At 40.3% G+C, this 20905-nt stretch overlaps 2 protein-coding genes across 2 annotated transcripts in view; one reads left to right on the top strand and one right to left on the bottom strand.

The window, feature by feature from the left end:
• Positions 1–3250: 3250 nt before the first annotated feature.
• trhrb (thyrotropin-releasing hormone receptor b) lies at positions 3251–10222 on the top strand. Its single transcript, XM_067490138.1, has 2 exons — positions 3251–5559; positions 6532–10222. Exons 1-2 carry the CDS (start codon positions 4777–4779, stop codon positions 6955–6957), a joined length of 1209 nt encoding a protein of 402 aa, XP_067346239.1. The 5' UTR covers positions 3251–4776; the 3' UTR covers positions 6958–10222.
• An 8042-nt stretch (positions 10223–18264) lies between these two features.
• nudcd1 (NudC domain containing 1) overlaps positions 18265–20905 on the bottom strand; it is a 30819-nt gene continuing 28178 nt past the window's right edge. Inside the window, exon 10 of the mRNA XM_067489868.1 lies at positions 18265–18785. Coding sequence (XP_067345969.1) covers positions 18496–18785 — 290 coding nt within the window. The 3' untranslated portion in view covers positions 18265–18495. The remainder of the gene's footprint in view (positions 18786–20905) is intronic.

Genomic DNA, 20905 nt, shown 5'->3' with positions numbered 1-20905 from the left:
ACGTGTCGGTTTTTCACCACAACGAGGAAAATTGGAATGTTTCTTGTGGTTTTGCCACATTATACTGTAACATAACAAGACCATGAATGAAAAACAAAATCTTTCAAAGTTTTATCACATTCCCCAAAACCAAAAACTACGTGCAAGTATCCTCACTTTCACAGCCCAGGGCTCCAGGTGGTAAACCAAGCTTGTATAAAAGGCTTTGTTTGTGTTGCACATGTAGCAATGTGTGTCAGCTTCATTCACAGTACATTTATTAGCCAAGCAAACAGGAAATTGGATGTCAGTTTCTAGTGGCTTTTAACATACTTAAACACAGTGACATCAAAAAGGATTATACACACTAACACATTCAAGTGTGATATTAATATAATATGATAAAGTTCAACATTGCGCTCATAATGTTGACATCAGTTGACAGATTAACTGTTCATCAGAGTGATGGGAAGGGATCTTGTGTTTGGTTGTATGACGTTCAGTAGTGCTGACCAGACTGGAACTGGAACAGGCAGTATCCAGGGTTTGAGGGGTCTGCACTGATTTTCCACCTGTTTCCTGACTCTGGAGTGGCACAGGTCCTGAACAGTGAGCTGCTTCCTCCCTATAATAATCATCCAGGCTATGAGGTATAGACTGAGCATTACACCATACTTACGAGTAACTGGTAATAAATTGAGGGCGGTCAAGGCTGGAGCAATGGGCAGCATGTTTATGACTGACCTTGAGTCATAGGTTTGTAGTGTGTGTGTGTGTGTGTGTGTGTTTAAGGTTGACAGCCCAGTGAGTCTCAGTTGGATAGATTGACTTTAAATTAGCTGCCACCGCGTCTATAAATTGGTCAGGGGTCATTTTACATTTTAGTTGTGCCTCATGTGAGTTACTATTCATACAGAACGTGTCTGTTTAATAATGTTTTTTCTCCACAAATACTTAGTTTGATTTAATGTACACTGAGTGTAGGTGTGAGTTCATGGGTTCAGTTGCTGTGCACATTGTGTAACTGCAGCATAGCTCAAGTGAATAGCCACATTTTATGGTTTGTAGGTCTTTGGGAACAGATAGAGACACGCTGATATGCTCGTGTTATCCATATTCATAAGGCACCTGCACAGAAGATTAGAATCTTTCACCCACTGCCATGTTTTGTGGCATTTTGGTCAGACCTACAGCAGGTGGTATGTCTGTTGAATGTTCATGAGGCCCAGCAGAAACATGGCGCTGACACTTTCTGTTAGTGTCAAAGGTAATGGTCTGTGGCCGAGGCATCACCAAGTCATCCAGCTCTCACAGCTGCACATGTTCCTCCTGCTGTCGTCAGGTTGAAACCAGGCAGAGCTTAAGCTGCTGCTTTTCTGCACATTTGCCTCCTTTGCTTTACTCCTCTGCCTAAATAGAAAACCATCAGAAACACCATTATATACAGTAGCATCAGTTCTTGTTTGCTCCTGTGCTTTCATGTTCAGCAGATTGAGACGATGACTCTTAACCTTTCTGTCATCCACTGGATTTACACATGAAAATCAGTAGCTTTAAACGATGGAAATCTGCTCAGCACACAATGAAACCAAATTTAGTGAATGTCCTGTGATGTTTTGGATGAGCTTTGCCAAACCTGATGACTAACCCCCAGTGAAATTTCAGGGTTGTCTCCATAGATACATATAGACAGCTCATTATGGTGAAACATCACTCCATCCGCCATCTTTGTACAATGAAGCACCACGTCCTGATGCATGTATGTCTATTAAGCCCATCCACTCCTTAAATCATTAAATCGTTAAAATGTCAGAGATGGATTTGTGATACAGGTATGTTTTTACATCAAAACACACCATTATTACATAACTGTCTACCAAGACGTAAACAATTTGGAACTGTGAAACGTAATAATTTGGAACTGTATGAAAAAAATGAAAATGAACTGAGATTTACCCCCAGGACTGACAAAAACAGATCTATCATATAAAACTAGCATAAGGTTTGCCAACAAGCTCCCTCTCCACATCCTTGGCTCTGCCCACAAATTTCTGTTTTTGTTTTAAATTTAATCTCTTTTGTTTCTTATTCGAGCTTTTAAAAAAGAAATAATTGCAATGTGCCGTAAAGAGAGTAAGCTTTTTGCAACTTGCTAGAAGGAGCACTGCAATAAAAAGTAATGAAAAGGACAACTGAACTTGAAATCTTGCATAAAAATATGAAGTGCAGAATGTGTGTTATTTTCCAATTGATTTATTGGGCGTGTTTTCTTATGCTTCTGTTGTATCAGCCACATGTGTGCAATATGGCAAAAATTAGACAACATAAAAACTACAAGAAAAAAATCAAATTACACGTAAAAGATTTGCATGTAGGCTTACACACGCTGTGTATCCAATTCTAAATGTTATCGCTTTGGAAAGTATTCAGACTTTTTATTTACTTTGTGTTGCACTATCAACTTAAAATGGATAAATGGCTGAAATAACAATTTCCCCATCAGCCTTCACTCATCGGCTAATAGTGACAAAGTGACATGTTTTTATAAACTGAAATCGAACAGTCACTTAACTTTTTGATAGCTTAAAAAAAAAAAGATTTAGTTATTGTGAATAAAAACATTACAACATGTAAAAATATCTACAACTCGAAGACTTTTTTTGTTATTGCATTACAAACGTGCGTCCTGTACTTGAGCAAGAGACGTTGCATTATGGGAAATGTAGGATTTGTTTAGACCTTTAAACATCATATCCTGGTCCCTTTAGAATCACACATTTTAGTAGCTCATTTACTGGCGTCCATGTTTAACAAGCTTATAGTAGAGAGGAAGGTATCAGTTTGCTGTTACATTAATCTGGAGGTTAAATGTAGCCTCCTGATGACACCACTTGGAGGAACCTTCAGTTCATATTATGTCATGAGATTATGGCGTTTGTAACCGTGGTCGACCTGCTTTTCCAGACCTGCTCCAGATGACATCATCTGAACTCCTAATGATGAAAGACTCCTCCCTGTGATGTCATCTGCAGTAGTTTTTCAGCTACATTTTTAAATATATGAAGTCAGAGGGAAGTTTTAAAGCCTTAATGTACATTTACACACTGAACCAAACCCAATGAAAGCAATTTTACAATTGTTGAAGTTGCCCTTTAAATATGAAGTATTTTATTTCAGATTCACAATTATCCCAATTGTTTTAATCAGATCTAATCTCAGTCACTTCGGTTTGGATAAACAGTCTTCATTTACAAACACACGTTTTTTATAATGGTTTTTAGAAGCTGGCATGTGTGAAATCCTGCTACTTTCCATGATTGGTGTAATGGTGTGACAACCTCTATGAAATCATCAAAATACAAACATTATGTTAACAGCATCGTTAAATGTCCTGTCTCAGGTGCTGGTCAGGTTTCTCCTTAAGGTGGCAGTAAAACTCTTTCACTCATCTTCAAATGATTTAACTTTTCCTCTGTCAGTGCTGCTGGGATGTGAATAATGTTGGAGAAATCGTTTTAACCGAATTATTTCTTATAGATAAAGAAGTCTTAATTTTGTGCCATTTTACTGCTTTAATAATTACACTACAAAGCAGGGGAAGTAAACTTTTTACACATAAAACCCCTTAAATGGACCCGATGATGCAATAAACAACAGCAATAATGACTTCACACAGGACTAAAAAGAAAAGGAAACAGACTCTGAGATGGTGGGAATCATAGGATAAAAATGTGTGTGTGTGTGTAGGGGGGTGTCATTATTATGTAATTCCCTGTCATCCCAGTCCACCTGTTCGCAATGGACGGCTGGCAACTTCAGAGCTCGCAGCAAAACAGGCACATGATTAAAGAGGAGTGTTGGCGTGATCGTCACCATTCTCTGCGTTCAGCTCCTGAAGAATGAGCACAGTTGGTGTGGAGGAGCGTTTCCCACCTCCACAGTGTTGTGCTGAGAACAGGCAACTGCAGATTCCCATGTTGTTGGACAGCACGGCAGCGAATGCAGGTCACTGCAGATCAGTCTTTTTCTGTTGGCTTTACAATAAATTACTGGTCTTTTTATCCACCGTCAACATTAGGATTTACTGTATCCGATTCTTAATTAACGAGACATGATGTAAGTTGAGGAAACGTACAGGTTGACAGTGAGTGTTCACAAATAACTGCAGGAATTATGTGCTGAACTTTAATTGCCTCACTAAAAATGTCAGAACACTGTCTTGAAACGTGAAGTATGGGCTCAACTGTGCAAAGAAGAGTTTCATTTCTATTTAAAGCCTTTTCTTTATTAAAGAAGCAACCTGTTGGTCTCAGCTCGTCAGCAGAGGGCTTCTGTCCTTTAAATAACGTCTCACCAATTAAATTTCAAATTTCAAATGTCCTCTTAAAACAGTCTAGTCAAAATAATTTGCTAGATTTCGGTGTTTGGCCAAGCTGGTCTTGTTGACTGGCAGAGGTCAGGTTTGGTTTAATCCATCGCATGCGTAAAGGGAGCTTGTGCCAAACGCGACGCTCACAAGCCAACCGCCATCTGTCCCGACAGACGCACTTTGTTTCTGACGAGATCACGGCCGCGCACCGCTTTTTTACGCACAGCGCGACCGCGGAATTACAGCAGACTCCGAGCGGCTCTGCGTCACTTTATGCCGGTTTGACGTCCCGCACGCATCCTGGCAGCGGTGGCTCGATTTACACTTTCTCACAGCCGTAGAGTTGCTTGAGCTTTTGTCGCGCGTAAAAATCCGTTTGGTGCATCGTATTTTTTATTTCTGCGGATATCTGGGCTGAAGCACAAAACATGGAAAACTTTACAACATCTATCGAAGCGAACCACACTTTGGGGATTTGGATAGACAACAGCATCCAGTACAAAGTGATAAGTAGTTTGTTGCTCTTCATGATTTGCGCTTTCGGGATTGTTGGTAACATCATGGTCATCCTGGTGGTGCTGACCACCACACACATGAGGACTCCCACCAACTGCTACCTGGTGAGTTTGGCTGTGGCGGACCTGATGGTGCTAATAGCGGCGGGTTTCCCTGCTGTCACGGACAGTATCTTTGGATCCTGGGTGTTTGGCCACTATGGTTGCCTGTGCATCACATACTTTCAGTACCTGGGGATCAACGCTTCCTCTTGCTCCATAACAGCCTTCACCATAGAGCGATACATCGCCATCTGCCATCCGATTAAAGCCCAGTTTTTGTGCACTTTGTCCAGAGCAAAAAAGATCATTGTGTTCGTTTGGGCTTTTACTTCTCTTTACTGCGTAATGTGGTTCTACCTGTCAGACATCCAGAAGCTGGTGTACGAGAACATCACCATCACCATCTGCGGATACAGAGTGCGCAGGAAGTTTTATTTACCCATTTACTTTTTTGATTTCGGGGTGTTTTTCGTGCTGCCGTTGCTGGTGTCCGCGGTTCTGTACGGACTCATCGCCAGGATCCTGTTCCTCAACCCGCTGCCCTCTGACCCCAAAGACAAGAAGAAGAACGGACACAACAACAACACCATCACGAAGAGCAACAGCTGCAAAAACTCCCGTCACTCCAGCTCCACCGCGACCTCCCGCAGACAGGTGGGTGGTGTGTGGATGATGGTATCGTTTACTGAGAAAATCCCATTAACCTGGACCTTGAACTGCACAGACACACGTTATTTACTCAATGCGGTTTGAAGTGAATTAAAATCTGCTGCTGATGCCACGTTATTGCCATCGTCTGCAGCGCAGCTGATAAATGTGCTAAAATGTGTATAACTACATTTAGTCAAGTACAAATATGTGGTGCCTGTACTGTACTGTGAGTAATTTTCCTTTGGCGCCACCAAATTCTTAGGTCTCCTTTGTTTGCCTTCACCTTATTCATCAAACCCCATTTCCTTCGAAATCTGATCAGAATTAGCAGTAACAAGTACTTATTCCCTTAATACGTCGCTACAGCACCAAACTAACAGTATTACAGATGCATTGAGTACATGTACTTTTGGTACAGTTGTCTGGTCAAAGTTATGTACTTTGACCCAAATAAGAGTGTCAGTGCAAGCAGTGCAGTGTTTTTAGCTGTTAGAATCTGTGATTGAAGGAATAAAAAGAAAAAATAACAACCAACCAGTGGTTATTTTTTCCATCACCAATTATCTTAACGGATTATCCACTCATTAATTTAACATAAGCAAAAGTCTGGCTTTAATTGACCGTTGACAGTCGATGTAGAAATTAATGAATTTTGCATGTAAAATGTATAAATGCCATGTATGGGCCTGTTATAACATAAGTTACCTGTATGGATGGATACTACCTGATATAAAGGATAAAATGTGTTTTTGTGTGTGTGTGTGTGTGTCAGACCCTCCTCACTCTCAAACAAAAACCAAGAAATCAGCTCTGTATTAGTTTTGTAGGCTAAAATTACACAAAGGAGCTGAACATGTTAAAGAATATTTATTGTTCCTGAAGATTATGTGAGCTCCGCGTCCTGTTTTTTATTTGTTCGTGGCTCAGCAGTATCAGTTTGGCCCCTCTCATATTACTCCGTGTTGCCCACCACAGGTGACCAAGATGCTGGCGGTGGTGGTGATCCTCTTTGCCACGCTCTGGATGCCCTACCGCACTCTGGTGGTGGTCAACTCCTTCCTGGAGCAGGCCTACCTGGACAACTGGTTCCTGCTTTTCTGCCGGATCTGCATCTATCTGAACAGCGCCATCAACCCAGTCATTTACAACGCGATGTCACAGAAGTTTCGCGCCGCCTTCCGCAAGATCTGCGGGTGTGGGCGGAAGGGCTCGGATAAACCCGCCACCTACAGCGTGGCCCTCACCTACAGCGCCGTCAAGGACACGTCCATGGTGGAGAGCACTGATCACTTCGCAACAGAGCTGGAGGAGCTCACTGTCACAGACGAACTGCTGTCTGATCAGAAAATGGTGTTTCAGGACACCTGCGTGTATGGACGGGGGAACTACAGTGATGATTGAGGATCATTTGAGGCCTCTTGACATTTGGGGTCAGAGGCGATTCAAGGGGTCGATGAAGGATTAAAGACCTTTAAGATGTTGCTTAAATGGAGTCTGTTGAGTGGGAATATTGTTTGCTGAGTGCCTGCTGACCTTTGCTGTAGCTAGAGATGTAAACAGAGATTAGAGCCCCTGTGGCATAATGACAGGCTTTGAGGGACAAAACAAAACATACTCTTCATCGAAAATGATCCTGGTCGTTGGAAGGCCACAGACACGGACAGGTAAACGCTCTCTTTTCAGACGGCTGGTGTCTTATCTTGGACCTTCTGAGCATGAGTCAACAAGGCATGACTGTAAACAAAAACTCCATTCCCACCTCAAATAAACGGTGTTTGCCACAATCCAGGCCAGCACCGACTCATTTATGGTCATTAAAGCTGCACGTGGCGGTGTCGCACGGCGACTTCAGGCGGCAGCAAGCTGAAACACTCTGACATAATGTGAACTTCTCCCGATGGGGCTTTGGTACATCCCCTCCACACATTCACGCTTAAAACATCGCTGGTCAGCGACGCTGTAATACCAACGTATACCAAAGACGTGACAACCCTGAAAACAGCTCACGCTCACGAGTCCGGGGTAAAAGTGTGTATTTCGGTCCTTATGTTGAGATTCACCACTTTCCATTAGTGAATTACCTGCACACAGTGATGTCGCTTTTCTCTGCTTCAGGCAAATGTTCTGGATTTTTTGCTAAGGAGAGAAAAAAAAAAGTATTTTAACACACAAAAAAAAAAAACCCTGTCCCTGTGCAGCTTTATTAACTGTGTGCCATCTTGCCCCCCTGATGATTTCAGGCCAGCCGCTCCATTAAAGAGTGAGTCACACCTGAACCTTCGCTGACAAAACAGATCCTGTTTTGATTGTGAAGCACATGTATACGGCCTCGAGCACATTGTGAAAACCAAGACAGACTGCGCTGAGTGTTCTGCAGGCTGGGGTCGAGTCCGGTTAAGGTCTCCTGATGGCGTCGAGTGTTTCTACTGAGAATGACAAGTGTTCGCTAACAGACAGGAGAACAACAGCATACGAAGCACTTTGTTACTTAAATTCAAAAGTGCCGTAAAGATTAAGTTTGCTGCTATAGTTGCTATAGTCTCATACTGATTCTATTAAGGCATATTTCATAAGGGGTTTATGAGGTGAATATGAATATATTTATGCATAAGAGGTCATTTTTAGTCCTTTGTAGTATCTGTTTGGTCGCTGTTTAATTTAGCATAACTTTATATGAATATTTCTGCTTCCACAAATGAATATTTTCATATTCCACTAATTTTTTGCCAGTGAACTTGGTGCATTTGAATACAGCAATTGCTTTTCTATGTAGTAGTGGCCATCAAGGGACTAATGATTCTTTTTTTTTTTAATAATTTAATAAACTGTTTTTTTGCTTTTGCCTTTATTTGGTAGTAAAATAAGAACATATAAGACACAGGCTATGAAAAGGTCCACAGCTGGACTCAAACTGGAGACATTGCAGTTATGTGACATGCACATTTCCATTTGGATCCTGGCACATTCATCATGCAGATAATTCTGCATTACCATTAATTTGTAATGTTTATTGCACCTACTCATCCTAGGAAAACATCCAGAGTGGGCGAGATTGAGAATGGGAACAGTATCATCACACCATTCAATGAGGTGTTATCAGTCGTTATCAGCCCATAATTGTGATTCAGTAGGCAAACAACGACCTCCTGTTAATGTGAGGTGCCGTGTAGAGGCTGTAGTGAATATGACAGAGGCAGGAGTGACTAGTGGCATATGTTGGAGACAGTTAAACTGTGACGGGCTGGATGGCTGCGTGTCAAAATGGACTTTATAGTAGGAGGCAGCAGTTTGTTTCCCACTTTAAACTGACAGTAGAAGTTTGTACTTTGTACCCAAATTGCGGCCTTTACTTCAATCGATCCCAGATGCTTTTGTGCCTAAATCCAATCAAGTGGTCTTTGTCAAGGACCTTCTGTACATACTGGAAGGTAGTCGGTCACCTACTGGACTATAATTATGGCCTGATAACAAATGAGATAATGTCCCCACTGGCTGGTGTTTTCCGGTGCCAGTGCCAGAAATTAATTACAAAAAGCACAAAAGGTGACAATGGTGTGGGTTTTCTGAGTTGACTTAAAGAAGTAAGAAATCTTAGGTCATCTTAGCTGCATACATCTCTGTCGGAGCTAAATAGCCACTTCTCAAGCGTTTGTTATTGTTTCTTATTTCCAAAATTATTATTACTTTACTTATTACTCGCTGTCAAAAGCACTTTCCTGAAGGATTAGTCTCTGAAAGACAGTGAGTCAGTACTGCAACATTTCAACCATCACGTGCAGCCACGAGCTTCGTTAGTTCTTGTTTAGTTGCTGTAGATGATTAAAATCCACGTTTGAGGTAATAACTACAAAGATTAGAGTCAATGAACTCTTTATCAAATATGCCTTATTAGACAGTAATACCTCCTTCTCTGTCATGAGTTTCTAATGTGTTTGTTGATTTATGAGGTCAGCAGCAGTGGTGTTAAACCTCAGTGTGACTGTAAACATGTGTTACAAAGATGTAGTGTAACGTGTTGATATATTTTAGCTAGATCCATATGAGCATCTGTGTCGGTGATTTCAAGCTCAGGCAAAGTGAATTCAGTGTTTTGGTCTGTGTTTCGTGTCCTGTGAACTGTGGATTTAACAAACCACTGCTTTGCTCTTCTTGCTTTGTAGTTGTGAAAGCAGTCAGTGAGCCGGTGAACATGTCTTAAATGGACGTGCGATGCTTAGATATGCTGATGTCGTGCGGCATTTTCTGCCAGATCAGTGACTGTTTATGAATTTCTGAGCGCAGTTTACCACACTCTGGGAACATAATTGGGCAGCGGCAGCAGCAGGGACGGCGGAGGACGATGAAGCTCTCTCCCTGATACTGTTGTTGTCAAACATGCTTTAAGTCACCACTGAATGTGGAAAATGTCAAATACCAACCACAGTTTTTGTTTAATGATCGTACCAGTGCTGTACATTTATTTAGTATCAGTAAAAGTGATGTTATTTATAGTGACTGGTGGAAAATAATATATAGACCAATATTATTTTTATCATTGCCATAAAAACACGATAGACTTTATTTTGTGATGTATTATCTGCACACTGCTGCTTTTTCGATAAACGTGAGTATATTGATGATTATCTAGAAATTGTTCATTTGTACATTTTATCTTTATGTTTGCAAATAAAGTTCCTTCTGGAGTTTGAGTCCTTTTTTTTGACAAAAGAAAAGCACTTTTGGGGGAATCAATGTTCCGTTTGACATCTTGGATGCTCATGTCTTGATTTTATTTCCACTGCTGTTCTTCATGCTTTAACCCTAATCCGAATAACCACCCACTAAAAAAAAATATTTTTTTTAGTCAAAGGAAAGGAAAAGAAGATTAAAAAGGACGAGCACAAAGTTCCTGAAATCAACATTTTATTATGTTTTTCTTAGGCCTTCAGCAAATCAGACATGAGTCTTTTATCTCTGGGAGGCTTAAAGACTAGCGAAAAACAGGACAACAGGAAGGGGGACTCATCTTGACTTGTTGACATATTGCTTTACATAGCAAGGTCAGCTCTTTTATAACTACATGTTCTGGTTATATAGTGCTTATATCTAAAATGCTCTGCAGCTTTGCTTCACATACACACACACACACACACACACAAACACCTATGAAGGTGGCTCCCATGCATTGTGCTCACCTGAACCACTGGGCGAAACTCGTGGTTTTAGTGTCTTGCCCAAGGAAGTGTAGCCAGCAGGGGCCTTGTGGTCCATGGCTAATACAGCCCCTATAACTATATAGCTCTAACCCTATAACTGTTACCGTGCTAATAGGTGGGATCAGTGATCAGTTGTTTTCATGTGCATAGTTATGGTTCAATAGGCCCCCTACTACCTACCAGTAGGCATTTAGGTTTATGGCAAACTGTAGGTCTTTGGACTGTGGGAGGAAAAAGCACAGAAAAAACTCCATCCTGAAACTGGGGACTTTAACTGTGAGGCAGCAGCACTGACCACAAGGTTAAAGCCGCTTAAAGGAGCACGTGTAGTGGGAAAGTTGTAGCTTGTAGTCATGATCCACAGAAAAAAACAAAAGTTCTTTTTTGTTTTTTTTTGAAACAACAAATGATGTTTATGTAGAGTTTTGCTCCCTTGCAAGGAGGGAAATGTGGTTATGTTTGGTGTAATTTGTCAAACCATAGGTGCCATCACTCCACATTAGACATCACACTTATTTAAATTCTTAGAGACACCATTACTACAGAGCTCATACTTCAGGAGCATATATGAAGACATTAATGGTGCACATCTCATGAGAATGTAAATAGCTTCTATCGCCAATAAACCTGAAATCTGAATTCATATCTATCATGCATCATCTAATATAAACAGCCTCAGTCTGTCAAGTTGCTTATATTAGGTATAAATTACAGCCGTCACCGGGACAAAAATTGTGTGAGCTGAATTTCAAACGGTGCCATACAATTTCTCCGGAGTGTAAATAATGTTTTGATACGATCCGCCTCCCCCGTCGATACGCAGGAGACTATGACGTGAGAATAACTACAAACACTTTGGAAGGAAAAGAGACAGGCCAAAGAAAACCATTAACCTTTAGCCAGTTCCCTGATGTAGACCTGTCTTAAATCGAGGAAGAAAGAACAGACAACTGTTCACAACTGCGAGTATGAGACCACTGATATGACCGACTGCTATTTTATTTTTAACTTGACGGAAAGAATTACAACAATAGGCAGCTTTGCTTAAAAGCTTGGTTTAGCTTCTCACAAGGGGCCTTGCACACACAATGGGAAATCAATCCAATGTTGATAAAAATCCAAACTGTCTCACCCTTTATTCCGATTTTAGGGCCTAAAGCTTTTTGTGATATAATATGTGATCACTACAGCAAATATTTTCAAATAGCCCATGTTGTTCTGAACATCTATCCATACGGGGGGAGGGGGGGTCATGCTTTCAGGTGCTTTGATTAAAATAGTAGTGTATCTTTTCTGTTGTGTCTAGCTATTTCTAAAAATGTGGATGCATGGTGTAAGAGTCTACAGCCATGAAAGCAACTCTGTGAGGACTAATGTAAGATACGTATATATCTTTACATAACAACCCGACTTGTATTTTATGGCGCGTACTTGGGTTAATTTAAAACATTTGGAGGATTTCTTATGGCTGTAAACCAAAGGTTATGTCAAACTGAAATTCTGACCAATTATGGCACGAGATCAGAAGTCAGGAGGTCCACAAACCACTGGAACTTCTGCTCTGGGGACCTTGAATCAGTTTTCACAGTCAAAATACTCCCCCCCCCTAAACAATAATTAACATGAACAATTCATATTCTGGCAACAATTAACGTTATGTCAAACCCATCCGGGTCCTCAGCTACTCCCGGAACCAAAAGAACTGAACAGCGGCTTTCTGAAAAGGACCGTTTTCTTCCAGAAAAAGTGCCGTTACTGTGCTAACCACTAATTTACTGGATGCTCTCAACAAGAATATGAACGATTGCTTTGGTAGTTGCTGATCAAGGTTCCACTGTGGCAGTAGGCAGAAAATGTTTTGTTACTTGCGCTTGCTGACCCTGAAAGAAAGGGAACAACAGAACAAAAATAAGCACTTGTGTCTGCAGACGTCCACAGCGCTTTGGAAAGTTCCAGAAGTGAGATCCAGGAAAACCGTTTTTTATTTCCACCTGAAAGCCCTCAGAGCTCACTTATTGTCTGTGATTTAAATCAATGGCTGTGTTTTTAGAGACTTGTAAAGCCACCTGCAATGACTGGACTGCAGCATTGATCTGCATTCTGCATGTGTAAGAAGAAAAGAAAATATGGCGATATATATGATGCACAAGCAAGCTAAGTTTAAAAAAGATGTAAGGGCACATTTGTTCTGTTTGCTGTACTTTCTCTGACTGATCATTTCAGCAGTTCACACTTGAAAAGAGAAATATCGCAAGATACAGCACAAATACCAACACTTATGAGGCTCCAATAAGAATTTGATGAGGCATCCAGTCAAATTTTTATTTCACTTTGGGGAAGGAAAAATGCCAAACTTATTCAGATACATATTCTAAACACGAGGGATGGAAACCAAAGCTTTTCTCTCCTCATTCCAAATCCTCTTCAACAAACAAGTGACAGGGAGAAAAATCAGCTGTCGCCCACTCTCAAGCCAAGAGTTCGATAAGAAGACTAACACCACTCAGATATTTGTTGCTTAGAGCTACAGTATGGAACTTTTTAAAAAATATTTTTTTAGTTGAAGGGGTGCTGTCAAAGTCTTCTAAAGGTTTTTAGCCAGGGTCACCCTTCCAACCAATCAGAGAGGTCCAAACCCTGCACATCACATGCTGACATGGCATAGCATCAGCATTTGACACCCGAGGTGGGTGACTCAAGTCATTTCAAGTCACTCTACGGCTAGCGTGATTTCCAGAAGCTGCACATTGTAGCTTTGAAGAAATCTACTAAAAATCTCAAAGCTCAGATCCTGTTTAATTTGTAGAAAAAAAAAAAACTACAAAGCAAAATGTCAAACTACTCTTACAATAACCCACAAAAGCAGAAAAAGCCTCAAAAAACCTACACTAATAAGTGGTACTAAAACTACTCTTTAGGAGCACTACTGAAAGAAACAACACAAATGCAGAATGAAAGACGTAACTCTGCCACCAACACTGCTTGATTGACAGGTTCTTTCTGAGAACTGCAGAGCACAACCACCACAGCTATTATCCATTAACAACAAGCAACAAAATCAAAAAGACAAAAAAAAAAAACCCCTGTAGATTATCACTTAATATTATGTTCTTGTGTGACAGGGTATAATTAGCAGAGTGTCTGCAGGGCCTGAATTAGATGAACATCATTAGTGCCCTTGTGCAAGTTAAATAACAGTGCGTGCACACTATAATATTTAATAGTCTGAATTTAGGAAAATCAAGTGTCAAAACACACAAGGCGCAAACGAGGAACTGATGAAGTGAGTGAGTACAAGGGGGCATGGGCCAATCAGAAAAAGAAAATGATGGAGGATGAGCAGGAGGAGGGACATCATTCAAGTAGATGCAGGGAGGCAAAGACAAACTTTCTGGCTCATTAACTCTGAAATAATTGTGAATCAGCACAATAAAAGGAGGTTGTTCCGTGATAATGGGACTGTAATGTTCGTTATGACACCCCGGACAGAGACAGCTACAAAGACAAGGGGTGGGGTAATTACAGCTCTACTGCAGCAAGGCGGCAGCCTCAGCTTTTATGAATAATTACACGTGGAAGAATAACGCGCCATGTTGAGGGGCTGTTCAAAGAGAAGTCACTTCTTCTCCTGTGATCGAAAACTACAGCATTCATATCATACAGCTACGGTAATGAAAGCACTTTGAAGTCCTCAGCCACGATTTTATGAGGCCTTATGTTTAAAGGATAATGTTCCATCATTTTATTATTGTGTCCAAATGACACAAGAAAGATCTAAACCAACAATGAACCCATTCTACTGCTACTTCTAAGTATTTCCTCTGTGCAAAACTTGCTGTTTCAGTCATACACAACCCCCCCCAAAAAAAAGCTTCAACGAAAACTACAGCTGTTTTATTTGCAACACCGAATTAAAAAACGAAAATGCTGAATGCAAGTTTAAACAACACACGCATGAAACGTAAGCTGGTGTCCTGTCACGCAATCATTAGGGAAAAAAAAAAAATCAACTCCATATTTAACAGATGTCTGGTTTCTCTTCCTGACGAGCATAGAAAGTGCCTCCAAATCCAAAAGAGACAGAAAGCGACTGAATTTTAGCACCTTTCAGCTCTTTGCTTCGGTTCACTCTCACTGTTTAGGTAAAATCGCAGTTAGTGTCCCAGTAAGTATTTAGTTGATTTTTTTTTTTTTGCAAAGTTGCTCCAAAGTCAAACTTGGACTTTCCATTCATCATTTGACCAGATCCACAACACAAATGTTTCTGTCTGTCATGTCATGTCGCCGACTTTACAGGGCAATAATTTTATTCGATTATTCCATTTTTATTTTCTATTTTGATACTGCAAATGGCAGTAAAAAACATCACATATATGTCTACGAGAATCATTCTTAGATTTAATTTTTGATAAATGAACATAAAATGTTTTACAACCTAAATTAAGTTTCTTGTGTTTTTGTATTTTTTATTCTATTTTTTTAAAGTGTGTTTTTCAGCCTTCTGCCTGATGGTAGTGTTTTTTTTAAATAATGGTTTGACATCAGGGAAACTATGCTAATTCATTTTTTTTTGCCACGATGAGAGGATCACTACCTCTGTCGAAACGTACGGTGCTACATCAAAAGCTTTGAAGCTTAGCACAAAGGCCGAGACCACGGTCAAGAAGAAGTTCACCCCCAGTGAAAGGACAGTGGGTTATTTTTAAACATGTTAACATACAAGAAGTTACTTAATGGGATTTAGAAACATGACACTGGTATCTTGCCAGCGAACTCTGAGGAAGATGTTGACTGCATTTGAGTGCGTTTTCCAAAAAGCCAACCTATTCCATAACTGAAGACTTAAAGAACTTCAATTTACCCCGTTATATTTACATTTACTTATTTGGCAGATGCTTTTTTTTTTACAAAGCAACCCACAAGTGAGGTTCAAAGCAAAGACAAAGTCAGCAAGACATTAAAGCAAAGTGCTGTAAGAGCAGGTGTTTCACTTTCATGAGGGCAAGATAGACCAGATAGGAAAAGACAAACAGGAGAAGAGGATTTTTTTTTAAAGAATAGAAAGCTGCTGAAGAGTTTCACATTCAGTAGCTTTTTGAATAATGAGAGTGAAGTGTAGCTCGTGCAAAGCTAACATTGAAGCACTGACAAAATCCTTCGGAGGAATCTGCCTTATCTCAAGACACCGACACTTTCCATGGGGGTCACTGCAGTCGCGGCCTGTGGAGGGGCGTCTGTGCAGGTATAACATCCATAACATCTAATTAGTTTGCCTCAATCTACTGATCCCATCGGGGAGGAGCTTGATTCATTACTAAAGAATGTGCAATCAGCTAAATAACAATTTGCCTACTTGACTCTCCTACTGGAGAAATATGTGGGTTTGTTTACTTTAATTGTTTAATCATTTCAAAATGTGCCAATTACACCTGCAGAGAAGAGCGGTTTCAATCACACGGAGCTGAGCTTTAATCACAAACCAATTGTTTATTCAAGGCCACTCAGTTCCCCTCACTGAGCAGGCGACGCACTAACACTTCTATATATCGGTGCTGCGTTTGATCAGGATTTACCAGTGAAGAGTTAAAGCAAAAGACGAGTGGTTATCGTAACAAGAATGAAACAGCAGTCTGAGCTTTCCTTATTTACATCTTGTATTAAATTCAGGATATTACTCACAGAAACCTGATCATTTTGCTGTATGTACAGATTTGGCTTCTCCAACTTACAAGTAGAACCAGTGAATGGAGAGCAAGCTTCCTCCTCCATTACTGCTGAGGGGATTTCTGTCTTACTTTAACAGGCAGAGCATCATAATATTACCAATTACACAAAATATTATTGCGTACAACTACTATGTAACTAGAGTTAAATTTCTTTGACCCTGCATTCAAAGAAATTCATTTAGAGCAACTGATGGCTTTTTTTTTTTTAAGGCATAGCTGTTTAATAAAATTCTCAAAACGACTTTAAGAGTCAGGTGGTGTTTACCTGAAAGCAGCCATATGAAGGGTTGGTTAGTGCAGGCAGTGAGCAGTGACTATCTTTCATTATCCAATTCTCTGTGGTCAGATGGCTTGACAACATGTTTTTCTCTTTGTGTCCCAGTAAACAAAGACCAAGTCCTCTGAGACATCCGGGGCTCTGAAAGGCCGGCCTCAAGTCATCTAGGGATGCTGGTGCAGTTAATAAAAAGCAAGCGGTGCGGTCTAATTCAATTGCACAATGATAATTAAATAAAAACAGAGTGTAAAACTCTTTTTTTTTTTTTGTTTCTTACCAAAACAAAGAGAAAAAAAAAATGAAAAGAGAGATTATCCACAGTCTTTAGTTTGGGGCTTGACCAAGAAACCTGGCCTCAGAAAGCAGCAGTTCTTGGAAATGAACAACACACACTTTACAGTTACTGTTCCAGTTCACACAACACAACAATTTCAATATATTGGTCAGAGCAGTTCTCCAATAATCCCTGAATATCTGCAAGTTTTTTCCAGACGGCAAACACAGAAACTGATCATGAAAGGACACTGATATGAAATCTGTTTCTTGCAGTAGTCAGAGGTGATGTTGTGTTTATGCCTGCTGCCTTTTTTAATCCAATCCAACAAAAAGCTTCACCCTCTCTGCTCATCTCTCTCTACGTTTCTGGTGTTACAATCAAAGAAAATACAAAAAGGGGAAGTGGACCATCTTTTTTTCTTTTTATTAAAAAAAACGTCCATTAGGGTCTTTTGAATCTTTTCATTTTTAGTCGGGCGACTGAATGAGCAGGCTTCTTCAGGGTTTCTTAAAAATGGGACAAAACTGTTTCCCCTCTGAAGCAGCAAAGCAGAAAGGTTTGTTTACGAACAGGACTTTGGTTTCCTCATAAAGCAGTAAAATTCACAGCTAATGCAATTGCCAGCTGTTCTCAGTTTTAATGCTGGAGAAAATGCACAAAAGTTTAAAATGTGAAATTTCCTCCATCATTTATTCCACCTTTCTAGGTAGCACACGTAGTTTAATAGCTCAGAGAGAAACTGCATCAGATGCCATCTGCAGTATTTTTAAATAACTCGTAGTTTGAGTGTAGCATTTCCATTCAAGCCCGCATGAAAAAACACTGGTGGAAAGATGGAGGATTTCTTGTGCTTTTCTAGATTTTAGGCTTCATGTCCAACTGATGTGTCCAAGATTGAGGCTAATTCAAATCTGAAACATGTTTCAGTAGATTTATGGAAATGAGTGTTCGCTCCCTTTGTACTTTCATAGCAAGGACTGTAAAATCAGCCAAGAAGTGGGAAATCCTCAGTATCCTCCTCCCCACTGACCATCTGACATGATACTACAACCGACTGTGCAACACAGCAAGCTATTAGTCATTTAATCAAAGAAATATGGACCATTTTATTTATTGAGTGGATTTAAAACCCTTCTCCAAGTGTGAGCGTTAATAGGGCAACTATGTGTACTGCATGTAATGTACTGTATATTTCTAAACATCCAGTATCATTAAAAGTGCTACACGAGAAAATCTCTTCTTATATACTTTATTATTTCATCATTGAAATTCATTTCGTTAGTGGATTTACAAAAAGAGCAACATTTCTTATCATTGAAGGTTTGTGAAAGGTGAAAAACGAGGAAATTGACAAATTGTCACAGACGAATGAAACAGAACTGCGCACATTTTTCTGTTTAAAACACATAACCCATCTTTAGCTTGGAATGACTGGGCTAATAAGATAAATATCTAATCCCAAATCTAATTATTATTGACCTTTAGAACAAAGAGGTTATTGGAAGTCAGGATATACAGTCTCTCATTAGATGCTCTGAAGCCTAGGATTGGTTTGTCTGAGTCCAGGCTTGCCACTTGTTGCTTGGCAACCTGTCCTATCTGACGGCCCTGCTTTCTGTTGAAGAGGACGGTCTCCACCGGGGACGGCTGCCGGTAGATGAACGCACGGCGGAGACACTCGCACAGCGAAGCAAAGGAGAAGTTTGGTGCGCAGGTGGCAAACTTTTTATCCCGTTTAGATGCCTGGACGTAGCCTGTGGAAATCAGAGAAATGAAGAGTAGGTTTAACTTTTATATATATTTATACGCTGATTCACGGAAAGCGAGGCGCAATGATGCAGCTCCACTACAGCAGGTAACACAACAGGAATGTCAATTATGACGTTTTTCACAGATTTAATAATCACATAATACACTAAAATCTAGCTGCAGTAAGTGTGCAATAAGGAAAAAAACCTACTTGACTGAGCAAAATATTAGACAAATTCTCAATGGGTTGCAGGGCTTGTGTCTTTGATCCAGGCCTTTCAAACGATGGTATGGCCGGAGGCAAAAAGTCCCATACATAGAAACTTTACCCACACACCGAGGAGAGGTTCCCCAGATGGCAAAATCATTTCTGTTTATGCAATGTAACAGTTTTTTTTAACTTCTAACTGTTTATCCTGCTAAGGGCTGTGGAAGTGTTGAAGCTGAACCCCAACTCTACACAGAGAGGCTGCACCCAGCTAGGATTCTAACCGGTGACGGTAATAAACGCTCCTCCATTGTGCTGGTGCAATCAACAATACAGTGAATTCGATTAGTTAGACAGAGATATATAATAAATGCATTAAAACATTGCTGTTGATTGTTATTGTCAAAACTCCAGCCATTTCTTTTTCTTCTCTTAAATATCTTTGAGATCTGGACTATTTGAGGAGGGTCTCTAATGGCAAATTCTATCTAATTTGGATATTTCTTACAAAAAAACAGAGGCATGTACCAGGTTTAGTACATAATTTAGGTTGGTAATTAGGCTCAAAAAGTAGCACAGTATTTGAAAGATCTCAGTAGACGGCACACAGGATGCTCGCGGTTGCTTAAAACAGAACTGCGGCCAATTTAGAGAAGTTGAACAGAAGAAAAAGACGAGAGACCTGATCAGTTAAGTGAGCTTTTGTTGAACAAAGGGAGACATCATTGCTGAAAACCACATTATCCTTCACTCTGAAAATTGGATTTTCCACTTCCTGCATGCGTGCTGAGATTTCCCATCTGACACCGGAGTTTCAATAACAGAGCCTGAGGCATTTTTCTCTACTGCTGGTCAACTTTATAATTAAAGCCAACGAGATTAGTTTTACATTTCCCGCTACGGCCTTAACGAGCACAGGAAATAAAACACAACTACTGTGTTCTCCTCTGTGTCTCTAAAAAAAGAGACAAGAAAAATGAGAATGAGCATTACGTGCACTACATTAACCTTCTTCTTGTTGCAACACTGCAAATCGGGGGGGGAGGGGGCACATACACTATGAATAATCCATTAATGCTTTTCTAACAGACACCTGCTCATGTGCAGGAGTAAACCATTTATAATCACAACACAGTCCTTTCTATTGCACCTAAACAAACTAGACTGTGTTGTTGAAACATGCTCCTTTCCTGTCAATTGTACTCAGTGAGCTCATTGCTGAAAATATCACTGAGGATCCATTAGCACTCTGAAACTGGATGATGTATTCTAACACAGAAATGGGCAGATGGGTATTAAAAACAGAAAGATGAAGATATCGCACCTGTCAAAGTGGAACATTTTAATGAAACTTGCTCCAAATGCCGTGGCATGTGAGAGATACTGTACACGTGTGGATAAATTAAATGAATTAGCACAAAGATGGAAAGAGATGCAGTTTTTTAAAAATGGGAACACGGACCGATGGTGTGAGTATTTGAGTTGAGCTTTGGAGTTTAATTAACAACAGCCTAAACATATCAGTCAGAGGCACAACGCGATCCAGTTATCACCCAGTTCAATTATAAAGACCAATTTGAATTTATTATATGCCAGGGAGGAGAGAGATCTGTTAATGATCCTGTTTTCAAACTATTTTCATAGATTTCTTTCGCTGTCCATTTTCTGCTTAACGCAAAGTCTATAAACTCCCCCATGTAATTAGCTACAGTTTTATCGCAGTCATTTAAAGTGTTCCATCATCTATCAACTCCAGCACTGGAGGCTCAGCAACAACCTGACAGCAGATGTAAACAACGCTAATGGCTTCAGGAATGAATTATTCAGCTTCGCTCGTGCTTCATCAAAGATGGAAATGAGAAGGATCCCGGTATTGTTTGGATGTGGTTTGCCAGCACAGGCACGTGTGCAATGAGC

Source organism: Channa argus, chromosome 1 (assembly GCF_033026475.1).
Source record: "Channa argus isolate prfri chromosome 1, Channa argus male v1.0, whole genome shotgun sequence".
NCBI classification, from domain to species: Eukaryota; Metazoa; Chordata; class Actinopteri; order Anabantiformes; family Channidae; genus Channa; species Channa argus.
Note: the sequence above shows the minus strand (reverse complement) of the source record. Positions and strands in the feature narration are given on the sequence as shown.

What these genes read in the sequence shown, in the direction of transcription:
- trhrb (XM_067490138.1), top strand. Translation starts at nt 4,777, where the DNA reads ATGGAAAACTTTACAACATCTATCGAAGCGAACCACACTTTGGGGATT. An exon ending in CCGCGACCTCCCGCAGACAG is followed by an intron (nt 5,560 to 6,531) that starts GTGGGTGGTGTG and finishes TGCCCACCACAG; the next exon opens with GTGACCAAGATGCTGGCGGT.